At 36.5% G+C, this 17,795-nt stretch overlaps 2 protein-coding genes across 2 annotated transcripts in view; both read left to right on the plus strand.

Annotated features, from left to right (window-relative positions):
- The first annotated feature begins 257 nt into the window (after positions 1-257).
- LOC121407906 (adenosylhomocysteinase A-like) lies at positions 258-11,070 on the plus strand. Its single transcript, XM_041599149.1, has 8 exons — positions 258-374; positions 2,236-2,426; positions 4,680-4,908; positions 5,807-5,919; positions 6,399-6,606; positions 8,689-8,891; positions 9,597-9,791; positions 10,041-11,070. The coding sequence occupies exons 1-8, from the start codon at positions 338-340 to the stop codon at positions 10,170-10,172; spliced, it is 1,308 nt and encodes a 435-aa protein (XP_041455083.1). The 5' UTR covers positions 258-337; the 3' UTR covers positions 10,173-11,070.
- Positions 11,071-13,030: 1,960 nt separating this feature from the next.
- LOC121407908 (centrosomal protein of 76 kDa-like) overlaps positions 13,031-17,795 on the plus strand; it is a 53,425-nt gene continuing 48,660 nt past the window's right edge. Inside the window, exons 1-2 of the mRNA XM_041599151.1 lie at positions 13,031-13,395; positions 17,177-17,447. Coding sequence (XP_041455085.1) covers positions 13,327-13,395; positions 17,177-17,447 — 340 coding nt within the window. The 5' untranslated portion in view covers positions 13,031-13,326. The remainder of the gene's footprint in view (positions 13,396-17,176; positions 17,448-17,795) is intronic.

Raw genomic sequence — 17,795 nt, forward strand, 5'->3', positions numbered from 1 at the left:
TTTTCCCTCGTTATTCGCGTAGATTCTACGCTGTAAAGTTTAAAAGATTGTCATACACTTAATTCAATATATGTATTAGAATAAGCTTGTATTGCTTGCGCTTTTCGAATCTTCAATAGTGCGAAATTGCGTTATAACATGAGTTATTCCTTCAGAGAAAGAGCCAGCGCTAGCTGTGATTTTTGGAGGTGTGTCAAAATGGGCGTGGCTTATGCAAATCAGAAAGATGAAAATGCCGAGGATCTTCACGGCTCGACCTCTTTCGCAGTCTGCCGTCAGTGAGCAAGGACGTCCACGTGCTAATCCTCTTCAAAACTGTACTGCTACATAAATCATCATGTCTAACTCTAAGGCTAAGCCTCCATACAAAGTTGGTACGTATACGAGCATTTTTAACAACTCAATGACAATATGATTCGCAGTGCTGACATAAAACATCAGAAAAGCATGAAACAAGACTGGCTTTTTATTATTTTAAATCTCCCAGGCAATCTTCTGCTCGACGACGTCTATATTTGTGGTATAGCGCCATCTTGTGTTTCCATCTATATGTTTCTATATGTTATTCTACCCAACTTTGACAAAAGGAACAGTGACACAACACATCAATTGTTACTGTTTTGTGTTCCAGTTTTCATTTCTTTTCATATCACGATGGAAATGAGTAATTTTGATATTCACATTATTGTATTTTGGATATGTACCATATGTAAATTATCGCTGACTGTCATTGTCAAACTTAGTCACTCAATTTTTAGAGGTCTACACGGCCCTATAATATATCCTGGTCTTGTACGTTTCCTAATTTTTAAATTTCAGTTAAATTTTGTTCCCCCAAATTGGTAGGCCTAGGATGTACTATCAATATTGGAGCATTTTTTTGTGAGACACTAGGCCTAATTTTTTTTCTAAAAAAAAACAATTGTAAGTGGAAGTTCACCCCAAGAAAAGGTTTATTGTAAAAATTACAAAGAAATATTTATGAAGATATGAGGAAAATCCATCAAAGTTTAAGAAACTATTAGATTTTTTTTTCCTGACGTCATCAGCAGCTTCCCATTCGTTATGTACTGTGGCATACCTAGGATTTTCCAGGGGGGGGGGGGCAAAACTGTCCGCCCAAAACTTTGACAAGCAAAAGTCTTCAATCACAAATAAAGGATTTCGTACCAGAAAAAGAAAATTGACAAGAAGAAAAAACGAACCAAAAAAGGTCTTGAAAGCTTGTCAGGGGGGCAATAAAGGTCTGTTGGGGGGGGGGTCTTTCAAGCTCGTCGGGGGGCAGGGATATGTCCTTTGCATGGGTTGTGGCTCGTCAGGGGGGGCAGACTGCCCACCCCCCCACCCCGTAGGTATGCTAGTGGTTATGTGATATAAAATGCATAATTTTCTGAGAAAATGTCATTTTTTTAATGTACTGTATGATATGTTGGGGGAATCGAATCTGCTCTTATGAACTTACGAAATCAAATAATTAAAATTCTAATAACTCTTTGATAAAATTCTTTGATGGATTTTCCTCAAACTTTCACCAATATTTTTCATTGTTTTTTCTGTTATTACAAAAAAACTTTTTAGGGAGAATTTCCCCTTTAAGGAAGAAAATCATCATTTGGCACAAAGGCATACATTAATAAATTGTAGGAACTGATTGTGCCAAAGTTTTCTAGGTCTTAATATCCTCTAGATCAAGAAAAAAAATTAGGCCAAAATTGATAAATCCATTTCATGGTTATTATTCCATTGAACAGTTGATGAGTGATAATTTAGCTGACATTGATATTGCAAGGAGTCTTTGAATGTATACTTTATACATTTATATAGACTATAAGTTGCAATTTATGATATTTGTCTACTTTATATTCCTGTATTGATTTATTAGTATTAATGAGAAGGTAATGAAGAATGTGTATTGTTTTTCCAGGAATTTTTTTGTTACAACATTGTATTTCATTGGTGCTTCTGAATTGTCATCAAAATGAGTCAATATAAAATTAGAGACAAATGTAATGCAATTTGTTTGTAAATGAACTTTTAATAATTAATAAAAAACAGTCTAAAGATGGGTATTTTTGTTTGACAAAAGCAGCAAATCAGATTTAGAAACATTGCCATGATATCATCATGACAATGTTCCTGTTACGTGCAACCCTCCCCTTACACAGCTCAGAATTATTTTGTTGGAAAAAAATGGAAGTTAAATGATCCCATATTGACTGCATTTCTTTTGTACAGCTGACATCAATTTGGCCGAGTTTGGCCGCAAGGAGATGGAGCTTGCAGAGAATGAGATGCCTGGTTTGATGGAAATGAGGAAGAAGCATGGACCCAGTAAGCCACTTAAAGGGGCTCGTATTGCTGGATGTCTTCACATGACCATTCAGACGGCTGTTCTTATTGAAACTCTCACAGAGCTCGGAGCCGAGGTAAATGATTATTTGAAATATATTTGTGTTCTCCTGAAAATGAAGCTTGTTATTTATCCTTGGGAATAAGGAATCATAAAAGGGTTGAAGAAACATATAACGCAGGAATGCATACTAATTAAGTGTGTATTAAACATGCATAATATCTGATTGCTTGGGACTTCTGAGGCATAGGCCTATACAAAAATTCTTTGGGCCGGCAGAAGTTTTCAAAGCAGTGTGTATATAAATAACAGGTTTCTCGTATTCAGTCATCAACAAAACATCACTTGCAACAGGCTAGCAAAATGCTGAAACATTTTCTTTTGGGCAAGCGAAAGTTTTCAAAGCAGTGTGTTTTAAAAAACGGGTATCTGATATTCAATCATTTACAAAAGATCACGAGCAACAGGCTAGCAAAATGCTGAAACCTTTTTCTTATTTTTTTTCAAGTTCCAAATGTGTATCAACGTTGAATAGAATTAAAACAAAAATGTTCTCTATGGTTAGGGTTTTTTTTTATAATTTATTTTTACAGATAGTGCTTCATACAGGGCCTGGTTCAAGAAGATACTTCATACTATTTGTGTTTTATAAACACCAGCAAAAAATGCTGACCTGGCAGTTTTCATCCTTACAAAAGACCTTTGTGCAATGCCCTTCAAGCAAACATTGCATCCACGACTCACCTATAAATACTAGAATGTTTGTTTTAAAGATCACTGCAACCCTAGATTAAAGTTGGAAGGAAGGGACTTTGTACATCACTCGATGCTTGTTTGGATTTGGTCTTCTGTAAACAGCATTACAGAGCATTTTTAAGAGATCGATCAGATTGATTTAGAAAGACAAGAAAATACTTGCCTTTTAAACCTTGGTGTACATGACAAAATCCCATTTAATCAAAGATGTAAATTTTCCTTTGCTAATATAATAGTAGTTACCATGGGAACTGCTCAGCATGCATTAAACAAATAAGTCAACTTTGTTAAAAAAATAAAACAAAAGGGTTGTTGTAAAAGGGGAAGTGCACCCTGCTTTCTTCAGGCCCTGAAGAAAATTTTGATCTAACAACACTAGAAAAAAATGATATGAAATATTGGTGAACGTTTGAAGAAAATCTCTTAAAGATTAAGAAATTTATTAGAATTGTAAGTAGTTAGTATTGTGATGTCATATATGAGTGGAGCTTGCCCCATATAAAATGCATATAAATTTATTTCCTTTTTGGATTTGGTGTGAAATAAGTAGGTTTACTGAAGTTAGAATGAAATTGAAAACCCATTCTAATTTTTAGAAGAAAAAAAAATTATTGATTTTTTACCACATGATGTATACATTGGAAGTTGCTTGCCGCATATGAGGTGACAGATTAAAAAAGAATTCATTCTAATAACTTATTGATTATTTAATTATCCTCAAACCTTCAATAATTATATAATATTGACTGGCCTTGAGGGGAACATCAAATATATTGCCAGCAAAAGAATCATATTGGCCCGAGTCTTTAGACGAGGGCAATATGGGTCTTTTAAGGGCAATATATTTGATGTTCCCCGAAAGAAGAGCCAGTCAATATTTTTATTATCATCCAAATCAGATATCTAGAGCAAAAATAGTGATATTGGTGATATTTCTTTTTAAAATAGTTATATTGTGTCTTGTTAATATCAGGGTCTAGGCTCTGCACTTTACCATTATGACGTACTTGCAAGCGCTTGGATCCAGTGATGAATTTATTATGACGTATATTGTTGGCGTGCAGTTCCTTATGAAGCGTATCTCTTTATACGCATCCTCAAATGCTTGGATGTGAGACTAGGGAAAATACAAAGACCTGTATATTTTGCGTCGTCTCTGCATGCAAAGTAAATATGCGAATTGAGACCGAGGAAAATACAAATAATATACCTATCCCTTCCCGATATTTATGAAACTAGGGCAATACGGTTTTGTAAATGACCAGCTCAGATGTCTGATACGGGTGATAATATGTTTTATTACTTTTCTGCTATTTTTACAATAAACTTTTCTTCAGGGTAAACTACCCCTTTCATTGCTTCAGCTCACATGAAGATCTACTGGTAAAGAGGAATAATTTGAACTTCCAGAAGTTGAATATTCCTGCTCTATATTCCATTCCGCCACCAGCCTCATGAAATCTGGTGCCAATAGTTCCCATATTCTGTGAATATGCAGGTTGCAATTAATATTCATTTCATTGCCACTAATAGTTTCTTTCCTCCACCTCCTCCCCCCTTCCATAATGGATAGGTCACATGGTCCAGCTGCAACATATTCTCCACCCAGGATCATGCAGCCGCCGCCATTGCCAAGACGGGGGTGCCAGTGTATGCCTGGAAGGGTGAGACCGATGAGGAATACATCTGGTGCGTTGAGCAGACCATTGTCTTCCCCGACGGTCAACCACTTAATTTGATTCTTGATGATGGTGGTGATCTGACCAACCTTGTACACACCAAATACCCACAATTCCTTCCAGGTAATTCTATATACTTCTGATTAGACTAATGCTGCTATTAGCCATCTGTTTCTTATCTAGATTATTTTGCTTTCTTTGCTTATCTTTAAGTGCATAGACTAGATTACTAGTCTAGAGAAAACAATCTGTATAATATTCAATTACCCAACAAGGAATCTGCCTAAGTTTAATCGTTCATAGAACATAGAAATTTGTTAGACTTTGTGGCAAAATTTGACCTAGAAGGTGTAAATAGCAGGCGGATATGCTATTCTGAAATAAATGCTTCAACTTGGATGATTATTCGTCCTAAAGAACATTGACACTGAACACAGTCTTATCTAATGTTCTTTGACAAGAGCAAGTCGTTGCTTTTTTTCATCTTATTTTTTGCTCAATTTTGAACAGTATTTTGTCCTTGCCATGCACCTCAGTACATTTCTTGCCTAGCAATAGATATTTTAAATACTTTGTCTTAGCTTTATTCATTTCTTTACATAATCTTTCATTCATTGTTTCTAAGGCACTAACAAACATAAAAAACCCCACAGGATTATCGAAAATAACAAGTTATGAAGGTCCGTATTTGCAGTAAGTTAACCATTCCGTGGAAGAGGAAAGAAATAATTGTGTTAAAGCATACTGGTCCTTTTGACAAACCATCTGTCTGATATGAAAAACAAGTGCAACAGCCCAATAAATCATAGAATGGAAGCTTTATGTTCAAATTATATTTAGACATATTACATTAATTTATGTTAAGTTGTTGAGTGTCATATGGAATTTCAAGTTTATTTCCTGTTCAATTCCTAATGTGAATTATTTAGTCACAGACTTACATCCAAATGAGGCGTAGACTAAATAGACATCTGTTTATTTGCTTTTATTTCCATGTCATAAACCATGTATATAATTGCAGGTATCAAGGGGCTGTCTGAGGAGACTACCACTGGAGTCCATAATCTATACAAGATGATGGAGAAGGGAGAGCTCAAGATCCCAGCAATCAATGTCAATGATTCTGTAACTAAGGTGAGATGATCAACATCAATAAGAAAATTCTCTTTAAGAATTTTATTTATTACATTTATTATTTATTACATTTGTGCTTACTGAAAAATCTAAAAGAAATTGAACAAGAATTTTGAAAGCAAATAGCAAAAAAAGTTCATTTGTAATTATGAATGGGAAATTATTTGGAGCAAACTGCATTTTGTACTAGCCATGTCTCAAAACCCACTTTTTGAAGTGTCATGGGTTTGCCCCTGCAGACTAGCCAACATTTCCCATCATGCACTGCAAGTATTACATCATGTTTTTCATCCTCGGCTTATGCCTTTGCCAATTAGCCTAAGTGCCAATTTCTCATTCTCTTTTGTGAGCTTGTTATTAATGAAATGCTTTATATAGTATTAGCCTCGCAGGGGCACTTTGAAATGTTTTATGAAATCTGTGAATCGGATACAAATAACACCACAATGATAAACATGCATACATCTGATTTATTACAGAGCAAATTTGACAACCTTTACGGCTGCCGTGAGTCACTCGTCGATGGCATAAAGCGGGCGACGGACGTCATGTTGGCTGGAAAGACCTGTGTCGTTGCCGGTTACGGTGATGTGGGCAAGGGAAGCGCACAGTCTTTGAGAGCTTTCGGTGCCCGTGTGATCATCACAGAGGTCGATCCAATCAATGCTCTCCAGGCATCCATGGAAGGTGAGATTCAGTTTGAAGCTTTTATTTTAAGATTGAAGTTTTAAGTAGTACTAGTTTTAAGTTTTTCTAAGCACAAAACACTTAAAAGAAATAAGGATATGTAAATTTTGTTCAGGAGGGGTCTTGAACTTCTATGATTAAACATCAATTCTAGCTTTGGTGAGACCTCAAACAAATTAATACATTTTCTTAGGACTCTTGACTAGTAATTAGCAAGACCAAGGTCAAACAGTAATACTGTGGCATTTACCCCTTCCCCTGATTAAGGTAAATAATAACCTATAATAGGGCAAAAATAGGCCAGGTTTAAAAATTTATTCTAAATGTGTTTTCAAATGAAAGAAAGTTGCTTCAGCATTCTTTGCCCACTTTGAATACGATGAAAAGAAAATCCTTAGCATTTTTTGGTTGAAAGTCAAATTTTTTTTTTTTAAAGGACAAGTTGACCCCAGCAAAAAGTTGATGTGAAAAAAAGGAAAAAAAATCCAACAAGCAAAACAATGAAAATTTCATCAAAATCAGATGTAAAATAAGAAAGTTATGACATTTTAAAGTTTCGCTTCATTTCACAAAACAGTTATATGCACATCCTGGTCGGTATGCAAATTGGTAGACTGACGACGTTACCCACTCACTATTTCTTTTGTATTTTATTAAATGAAACAAGTGAAACAAATTTTTATTTCTCCCTGAACATTTGGAATTACCATTATTTTAAAAGTTTATGGTTAAGTTAAGTTGGTCCTTTTTGTCAAATATTGTATTATTCAAACAATAGAAAACATAAGAAATAGTGAGTGATGGACATCATCAACTCTCTCATTTGCATATCGCTGAGTTGTGCATTTAAAATGAAATTTGCAGCGTTATGCTTGTTCGATTCAAATAAACAATTTTCTAGGGTGGACTTGACCTTAAATGAAAATTTGAGATTAAACAGTCCATGGAATTCAAAAATCAACTACCAGTAACCAAATGCAATGCAGGTCACACTCGCAGTCTGAGTTTTCTTCTCATTCAGCCTGGGTGTGTTCACATCTGCGAGATAAAACTCCGCATAGAACAGGAAAGCAAGCAAGAGATACTGCATCATCCATTGCACTTGTCTCAGAGTCACCCTGTTCACATTGCTGGTTATAACCTTAATCTTGCTATTGATTAAAAAAAAACAATGTAATTTTCAATCTGTGTAGGGACAGTGATTTTCCGTTTAGAAAAATGGCCTTTTTCCATTTCTGGAAATCTGCTATTCCATTTCAAACATGTTCTGAAATGGTAATTCTGTTTCCTCATAGAAAGTTCACACAACTAAAACATGAATTCAATTTTGCAAATGTATGGCCAAACAGATTTTTCATTTTGATTCATGGGTAAACGGAAATCACTCCCTACTTTTACCAGTGGGCAATTCCATACGTGTCGTACGGGACGTTTTGACCATAATTTCTAGTTTCCTAGCTAAATGCTTGAGCAATAATATATTCTTTTTTTGTCAATGATAAAGTTATAGTGGGTAGTCAAGTGAAAAACTAATAACCAATACAAAAAATAATAATTATGGGTAAATTATAGGCGAAAATGTAGTGTGTCTTATGGGACACGGAAATGTCCTGTACGACACGCAAAATTTTAAGCTCTAATTCACCTATGGACAACTTATTTTTGTTGGTTTTCGTTTTTTTGCATGTCTACCCAGTAGTACTTTAATATTAGCACAAAGTAAATTGAAGTTCTTCGTTCGTTTGGACAGCAAGTTGAAAAATGTTGTGAAAATGGCTGATTTTTCTAGCATGGAATCTCCCCAGTGAATAGAGAGGTGTCATTGTGTTAACAAACCATCATCTCATGTTGCTAGGTAAGAAGAAAACAAGGGAATGTAAGAATACTGAGCGAAAAGTAGTGTTGTACTTGTAATATCTGATAATAGCTCAGCCGAGACAGAGAGGCATGTCAATTCCTAGATCAGAACAGAGATAGGACTATTCAAGATGAGACCAAGACCCAATCTAATAGGCATTTCATTGCTTGAAATTCTTTACCAATCCAAAATTAACCATTACCTCCTTTTTTTTTTTTGGTCAGGTTATGAAGTGACGACCATGGACGAGGCATGCTCAAAGGCTCACATCTTTGTTACCGCCAGTGGCTGCAGTGGAATCATCGAGGAGCGTCACTTCCTTCAGATGAAGAACGACTCTATCGTCTGCAACATCGGCCATTTTGACTGTGAGATCGATCTTGATTGGCTCAACAAGAATGCCAAAAAGGACACCATCAAACCACAGGTTTGTTGCTTTATCTTTAATAGGCACAGCCCTAATACACTATAAACTAATTATCAATGGTAAGAAAAGGGCTATTCTAAACAAACTAGTGAAAATATAGCATTGGATTGGCTCAGAGCAGATTTGCCATTTTAATTCCAGCATTTGAAGTGATAAAAATTTTTGTGAAACTGGACAGAGTGGTTAAAAGTTATTAGGCTTGGGGAGGGGTATGTGGTACAGGTGGATAATACTTGGAAATGTGCTTTGAATCGCAAATCAAAACAAAATTCATTTTGCGCTTGTTTGTTAGAGGCATTGGCAAGCAGTGTTTTGACTTTAATAGTGGCTCATCAAATATCCAATCAGGGAACTGGCGATTCTAAGCTTACATGCAAGCATAAACAATATATTTCTATGACAACCAATTTGTGCACAGTGTATGATGCAATGAAAAAAAAAAATTCTGGTGTTTAGTGAGGACCCACTAAAGATGAATTTATTAAACTGTTCTCTTGAAAAAGAAAAGGTGTGCCTCAGACATTCATATTGTATATATGAAACTCAAAAGTTGGAATCTACTTCATCAACTTCTGATAGCTTTGACTCGTTGACAAAGCTGTTCATGATCATCATGGCCAAACAGAGGATATCGTGTGTCAGGATTTCATGAAACATGAATTGGTCATTTTTTTAAAATGTGAATTTGTTCTTTTCCCATCCAAGGTTGACCGTTACACCATGCCCAGTGGGAAGCACATCATTGTCTTGGCCGAGGGTCGTCTTGTCAACCTTGGCTGCGCCATGGGTCATCCCAGCTTCGTCATGTCCAACTCTTTCACTAACCAGGTCTTGGCCCAGCTTGAGCTCTGGACAAATTCAGAGAAGTACAAGGTTGGAGTTGTTATGCTGCCCAAGACGGTAAGTTCATTCTTTCGGTTCCATGACATTTCCTCTGGCGACAGTTGCTCCAATAGAAAATCTGCATCTTGTGCCAAACATAAAATCTAACCTTCAACGTTGTTGTAGTATCAGATTGACATATACACACAGGGGCTACTATTGTTGCCTCAAAATTTGACATATATGAAGTACTTTCACACACTTTATCTTGTTATACTTTGAGGGTGTATGTTATCATCTCTATTGTCTTTGTCTTTTCCCTTGCAGCTTGATGAGGAGGTTGCCCGTCTTCATCTGGACCACCTTGATGTCAAACTGACCCATCTTACCGACGATCAATCCTCATACCTGGGACTGAAGAAAACTGGACCATTCAAACCCGATCATTACCGATACTAGACCCAGCGTGCATTCACATGCTCCATTTCTTTCATCCGAGGCGCGCGGTGGGTTGCATTTACACTGCACAAAATCCTGCGTTCGGAGAGGGGTTCCTCAGCGGGATGAATGGGAAGATGATTAGATCCTGATATCTGCAATTATTCAATCAATCTTCGTCCTCCTTATTAGAATTTTAGTTATTGTCTGTGGCACTGTTGCCGAAATTGAATTTTCTATCGTAGTTGTGATTACAGTATTCATATGAACACGATGTGAGTTTGTCTAACAACTCTCAAGTGTGAATTTAAGATAACTTCTGATATCGAAGATGTCATTAGAAAAACAAATAACTTTTTTGGTTTCTTCATCATCAGATTTGTATTCCTGGAGGAGGTTCTTCTCTCTGTAATTCTTCATCAATAGGAAAAGGTTCTCTCTGTAATTGTGTTTAATACAAGATCAAGTTATATGACACACAGTAGCATTGAATTTATTTTCTGTTTATTTCATTGATGATCTCCATGAAAATTGCTTCATTTATATGAAATAACAGCATTATACTATCTTTGCTTACATTCCAGAGATGTACCATATGAAATACCATACTTTTGTAGTGAACTATTCTGTAAGTGATAAAATAAATACTAAGGTCTATTTGAATAATTACTAAAACATGAAGCTAGATTAAACAGGTTTTATATAGTTCTATTGATATTACTTTGCATAGATATTTCATCTCTATGAGACTGTTTTATAAAAGACGGTTGACAGCTGATTTATGTGGTATTCACATATGTATGTTTATTATTGACAAGAAATGATGTACTATTTTCTTAGCAGTTCCGCGATGAATCCAATTTATGTGGAATTGGTGGTATCAAGATTTTGAAAATGATTAAATCGTGGACATAATTTATTATCTGACTTGAGTGTGTCAATTCCTTTCTTTTGAAACCATGGTTTGCTTTAGTGAATACAAAGAAATGTTTGATTTAAGCATGGAGGTACTAGACAGCTGCCAGCCGTCTGTTTCAAGGAGTTTTTTAAAAAACATTTTTAAAATTCCTACTCCTTGTATACAGATGCTCGCGATCGTGCAGGCGCCATGAGGGGGTTAACAATAAAAAAACAAAACAAAGGGGCTCTTCAATTTTTGTCTCTATTTCATAAAAACGCATAAAAAGAACTGGACCAAAATTAAGATTAATATTCCGTTTTGGCCTTAAATGCACCAAAACAGGAAAATACTAACAAAAAAGGAAAAAAAACAGTGACTTTGGCTGTTGCACAGCTCCCACTTCCCTGGTTTTTCTGAACTTAATACATAATTGTATGTCCATTGAGTCCCTGTATAGATCAAGTTAGAACTTCGGTCTCTGTAATTGGTGGGTGGAGCCAACGGAGTTCTGTAGAGCAACCAGTGAAAGAGAGACCAAAGCTTTTGGTCTAGGAGGTACTTGAACCTTCATCATTTGGGGACGATAGTAGGAACGTGGCTTAGCCTGAAAACTTCATGCTGAGCCATGAAAATCAATACATACATACCAAACGATATGGTCTTAATAATTGTATATTCTTACCCATAAAACCCTATTTCAGAATAAAACAATGCTCAATTTGGGGCTCAAAATGATTAAAATGATAATGCAATATGAATATAAGTAAGGAGAAAGGCAAGTACAACATGCAGATTGTGTGCATGGGTGTGTGTGAAAGAGAGATGGAGGGGGGGGGGGATTGGGAACAAGGTTGAATCCCCAGACCTGTTCAGATGATCAGACAGCGTTTCATGAAAGGACTTGGACGTTTTATTCGGCGAGTCCTGTTTATCCGACAGTTGCCATAGGAAAAGCACCTCTCAGCCAATCAAAATCAAGGAAAGATGTCGGAACTGACAACTTGTCAAACATGTTGATGAAATGCTCCCCAGGGCCTCTGTCATAAAGCTTGTTATATGAATAGTCTAAAGCTACTGAAATCATTTATTCTGATTTTCTAATAGTGAACTTGTATACAGAAATTGTCAATTTGTTATCAAAACAAGTTTTTATGAAACGGAACCCTTTTTCTCAATTACTTCAGTCTAATTTAGAGTGATGCTACAGTGAATCAGTGTACTCAAAGTAAAATTAAATATATATATATATATATATAAAATCTGAGACAGGTCTGCTGAACCCACCCCCCCACACCTTTCTGGCAGTCACGGTTTCAAGCTGGTGATAGGCCTAATTCTGGTTAAAGCTATGCTTTTTAATCTGTATCATGCATAAAATGATAGTGTAAAACATTAATTTAGTACTTCTTGTGCAGTTTAATTCAAGATATCTGTGACAGAAAAATCATTTGATTAATGTCTGGGGAGATTCATATAACACATGTCAGCATATGGAGCAAAATTAATATTCACTTTTGCATTTTTTCAGGTTTTAAGATTTTGAACCGATTTCGTAGACCATGTGAAAATGGGATGGACTTGCTTGCAGCTCAAAGTTTTTAAAGTAAATGAAAATCTGTATGTTTCTGGCAAAATCATTATTTGCGACAGTTTATAACACATCAAGAAAATGATTTCATATTTTACCGCTTTCCTTTTTATTTTCTTTGCTTTTCTTCGCTTCTCTTTCCCCCCTCAATTTTAAACATTTTATGGGGAGGCAAGTCCCTCATCTGTACGCTGGAGATTTTCAGAGTCAGTGATTTGTATCCAGGCAAATTGGAAAGTTTTCAATGTTGAATATGATAACAAATAATTAAATAAACAAATTATTTAAAAATGTTAAGATAATTTAATCACGGTCTAGAGCTGTGGTATGCGCTACCGGGGTTTAATTATCGAGAAATCTTGTCGTAGAGGGCTTCCTCAAACAGCGGCTGCGCCAGCTGCCGCGCCAAACATGTAATCTACGGTACATACACTGTCCAGCTCGCTCTATCCACCGGGTTTGTGCTTCGCCTGGGCGCCGGCACTGCTGGCCAGGGCCAATGGCAGAGTCCCGATATAGCTTCTGTACTCGACACTCCCGTACTTTCAGCCGGCGATTCGACGACGTGCAAGATGCTGCGCTGACCCCTTTATCGACGAGGATTTGACTGAATTGATTGAGATTATTGTTTGGGACAGCTCTCTGGATCGACACTCTCACCTGGGGTCAGGAAATTCGATTAAACCATGGCTGGAGCACTGTCACCTGAAAAACTGACCGAACTGAAGCAGATTATTCATAACCAGCTCAATCAGGTAGGTAACCCAGCCCCAGGGAACTCTCGCCCGCTGTACGCGGGCGGGAGCCCAGGATCGTATACCCAGTTGTTGTATGTCCGGACAGGTTGTGTGTCCGGACGATCAATTTTAGACAGTCATTTGGTCAAAAAATACAAGCCAAGTTTCATCAATAGTGCAAAATGTTAACAAATATATAGAGAACAATATAGAAGATGATTGCAACTATTGAATTCATATTTTTAGTGTAATCCAAAGACAAAAAAAGAAGGCTTTAAAAATATAGTGTCCGGACACCCGACCCCCCATCCTACGTGCAATTTGGCATACTCACCTGACAAGCGTGAAGTATGGTCAAAATAATTCTCCGAATAAATAGTTAAAACAGAAATCAAGCACTTACCAGGATTATATGGATGATGGTCTAACAAGTGGCAGTTTTTCTGACGTCTGGGCACAGACTGGAACCTCAAAAAACGAAAAGTTCTCTCCTAGAGTCCTACCCCCGTCTCGATCGGCCATTTTTGTTATGAGTTCCCTGGGTTATCAGGTAGGCTGGGGGTCGGGTGTTTGGTTACAGTTTGGACACTATTTTTTAAGCCTTTTTTTTCTTTGGATTACACTAAAAATATGAATTTAATATTTGTAATTGTATTCTAATTTGTTCTCTATAATATTTCCTAACATTTTGTACTAAAAATTGATGAAACTTTGATTGTATTTTTTTCCAAATGACTTTCTTATTATATTATAATTTGATATGATTTTAATCGTCCGAACACACAACCTGTCCGGACACACAACTCAATTGGGTATACTGAGGTAGATCTAGATGAATAACTTGAATGTTAAACCTATTTCAGGATTCAGAATGTCATGCATTGAATGTTTTTACACCTCCACTAAATTGCTAAAAGTGGAAAAAAGAATGTTTATCAAATAATCAAGTAATCAAAAAGAGATTTAGGAAGGAAAAGTTGGGCCCTTAACCTTAACGTCCAAGTAAATCATGGGGACGAACTTCAGACACACGCACCTCATCACTTATCTCTTAATATCGGCAATCTTTCTATGGAAGTCATGGTTGGAAGGTTTTGAAAAGTAAGCGACACAGTACTAATAGATTAAAAGCTTCTGTCTATATTTTCTATTTGGTTGTTCGATAACCCAGGGAGCTCCTGCCAGCTTCGCAGGCCGGAGCCCAGGACTCGTCAGTGTAACATAGTCATCGTCCGTGTAACATACAATAGATATACGATGGGGGGTCGGATGTCCGGACAGTTTATCTTTTTGAAGCCTTCTTCTTTGTCTTTGGATTACACTAAAAATATGGATTCAATTCTTGTAATCATCTTCTATTTTGTTCTTTATAATATTTCTTAACATTTTCTAAGCTTAACATTTTCTACTAAAAATTGATGAAACTTTGCTTGTGATTTTTTCCAAATGACTTTCGAAAATTGATCGTCCTGACACACAACCTGTCCGGACACACAACAACTGGGTATACTCTCCAAAATGGGGTAGAATGGTGTCGCAATAGCACTCCAAATAAAAGGGGGAAAATAAATTATGCACTTACCTCGACTATATGGATGAAGGTCTATTGTGACTCACTAATCATGTCATCGAGGCACAAACTGGACCCACTTAAGAGGAAACGTTCTGTCTCGTTCGTTCTTCTGTCAAAATTAAAAACAAAATGGCAGTGTGATAACAATACGAATGCAACATAGAACAACTTTTCCCTTTTATGAGGGTCCAGTTTGTGCCTTGATGTCAGTGTCAGGATTAATTTGTCATGAAAACCTTCATCCATATTATCGAGGTAAGTGCATGTAATTTATTTTTTCCCCTTTTATTAGGAGTGGGCTATAAATGGGTGATTTTTGGATTTACTGTGGGAACTGTTTTTTGTGTTCCTGTTACTTTATCTCAACATGAATTGACAATATTTTTTGTTTCGGGTCCGAGAATAAAGTGCTGGGCCAAGAAAATCCAATATGGCCGCCCAAACCCCCCAAATCACAGTTTTGTCCACAACTTTTTTATTTGGTGGTCAGTTTCTCTAGTTATGGTGTCTATTCATATGTTTTGGGGGGCAGACAATTTTTTTTTCCTATGATTAGTACTTTTAAACCATTATTTGTAGAGTTAAAAGGTAATTTTGTAGCCTCTTTTCAGCCATGAAGTAGGTTTTATCATCCTGGGGTTCTGGGATATTAGATGGTAAGAGGTCAACAATAGCAAGCAGCTTCATAAAGCTATATTGCTTTCATTCCTCTACTTCGGGTTTTACGGATATTTGTGAAATATATCTTATCAAATAAAAGAAAATGTAATTTATCCATAGGGGCTATACGGTATACAATGCACTGTACATACTACAGTAAAGCTTTGGTCTAAGCCTAGGGATGCCACAGTCAGGCAGTAAAGTTAACTTCAAATGTCAGATGTAAACTTTTGTTTCCTTTTCTGTTAAACTGGGCCTGAAACGATTTCAAAATGAGTTTGTATCTAGAATCCAATTCAATCAATGACAACCCTGGCTAAGATACATGTAACAAGTAGGGGAGATCGGGGTTGGTTGGAACGCTGGGTAAGTTGAAACATTGTAATTTTCTTTAACGCCTTTAAATAAATTTATGCAATACTGCCCTCAATTAATTTCTATTCTCAAAAGCCATCCATCATATTATTATTACATACTAGCCTGGTGAAGTTAGAAATTTTTTTTGTTTTTTTCACCTTCTGAGTAATTTTTTTTCTCTTTCAGAAATTTTTTATTATCTTAGAAGTTTATAGATCAAGTTTGCCTGTTGGGGGGTATAATGGACACTTGTACCAAGCTACAAGGACACGCTATAATGGACACTTGTACCAAGCTACAAAATATTGTTATATGCCATTACATGGTGAAGTCCCTTTTTTGTGTTGTAAGCTTATGTCAAGTGAGCCTCTGGGGTTAGTTAGAACAAAATTGAAGGGGCTAGTTAGAACATGTTCCAACTACCCTAAGGTATTTTATGAATAAAAAACATTAGAATATGAGAAAAAAAACGTATACAGTATTTCACACTCTTCTAAACATGTATAGTTTACCGTGCTTGTTTCTCATAATAGGTCTGAGTGTGCATTTTAGGCCTATTGTAGGCCCCTAATGCAATATTAACCCTTATCAAACTGGTTATATTACGTCGCTACTACTTTTAAGTCTTGCGCATCTTTTGAGACCAAATTTGCCATGCCTGGGTACGCAGTTTCCTAAGTCTTTGAATAAAAACTGTTTTGGATGGCATTTTAAAAAAAAATTTGTTGAAAAAAACGACAGGCAAGCATGATATTCTCCCTTTTTATTTTTTTAAATCAAATTTTATTTTTTTTTACGTGAAATCCTATGCCCAAGAACATTCTCAGCCATTTTGTACTGCTTTTTTAAGTCAAATGATAAAATTATCATGCAGACCCACTTTGAAAAATCACTTTCGATTTCTTTACCATGCAACAGCTTGTAACCCCACCTCGGAATTCGGTGGTGACGTAGTGACCCTCGGCTATTTTCAGATTTTATTTTCAGAGGGGGATATCATGCCTGCACAGGGAATCGTAGTCAATAAAAATCAAGAATTAATGTGAGACCTGAATGTATATAGTCTTCTGCATCAGACGTAGTGCTGACGTTCTGCATAGCAGCATCGTACAGACTCGTAAAGGCAAAGACAGAAGCTGCAGTCTCAACCTAACTTATTTCCCCCAAATCCTTAATCTTTTTCCTTCAATTGTCCTTTGATATTTATAGATGGATGTCCAGACGCGCATCCGAGACATTCTATCCGAATCCCTACAAGATGATGGAGAAGGGACTGGGTTTGGAGAGACAGAGCTCCTGGATGCGGTCCGCCAACGAGGCTTGGTCGAGGAGATCATGGCAAGGCTGGAAATCGGTGGAGAAGGAAGGAGCAGTATTGGGGCAAAGGTCGTGGGTCAGCCTTCTAGGGGTCAAGTCAAGAAGCCAGCTACTCACTTTCTTGATAAGGAGGGCCCATTGACTTCAGTTCCCCTGAAGAAAGGTTTGTATGCTTCAGTTGTGTCTGAAAATTTGAAGAATGTCTGTAGACACAGACTTATTTTCAAGTTTGGTTCATTATCTTAAAGGGGAATGAAACCTTTGGAACAAGATAGCTTGTGTGAAAACAGAAAAATCAAAGAAACAGATCAATGAAAGTTTGAGAAAAATCGGACAAATAATGAGAAAGTTATGAGCATTTGAATATTGCAATTACTAATGCTCTGGAGATCCTCGAATTGGCAATGCGACAAAGATGTGTGATGTCACTTGTGAACAACTCTTCCCATTACTTTAGTATATATTTTACTTAAATTGCCTTTTTTATCACATCTATCAGTAAATCATGTGT

Source organism: Lytechinus variegatus, chromosome 2, assembly GCF_018143015.1.
Source record: "Lytechinus variegatus isolate NC3 chromosome 2, Lvar_3.0, whole genome shotgun sequence".
Taxonomy (NCBI): domain Eukaryota; kingdom Metazoa; phylum Echinodermata; class Echinoidea; order Temnopleuroida; family Toxopneustidae; genus Lytechinus; species Lytechinus variegatus.

Coding starts and splice junctions, on each gene's coding strand:
- LOC121407906 (XM_041599149.1), top strand. CDS start 338: ATGTCTAACTCTAAGGCTAAGCCTCCATACAAAGTTG. Junction 375..2,235: donor TAAGCCTCCATACAAAGTTG/GTACGTATACGA, acceptor TCTTTTGTACAG/CTGACATCAATTTGGCCGAG. Junction 8,892..9,596: donor AGGACACCATCAAACCACAG/GTTTGTTGCTTT, acceptor TTCCCATCCAAG/GTTGACCGTTACACCATGCC.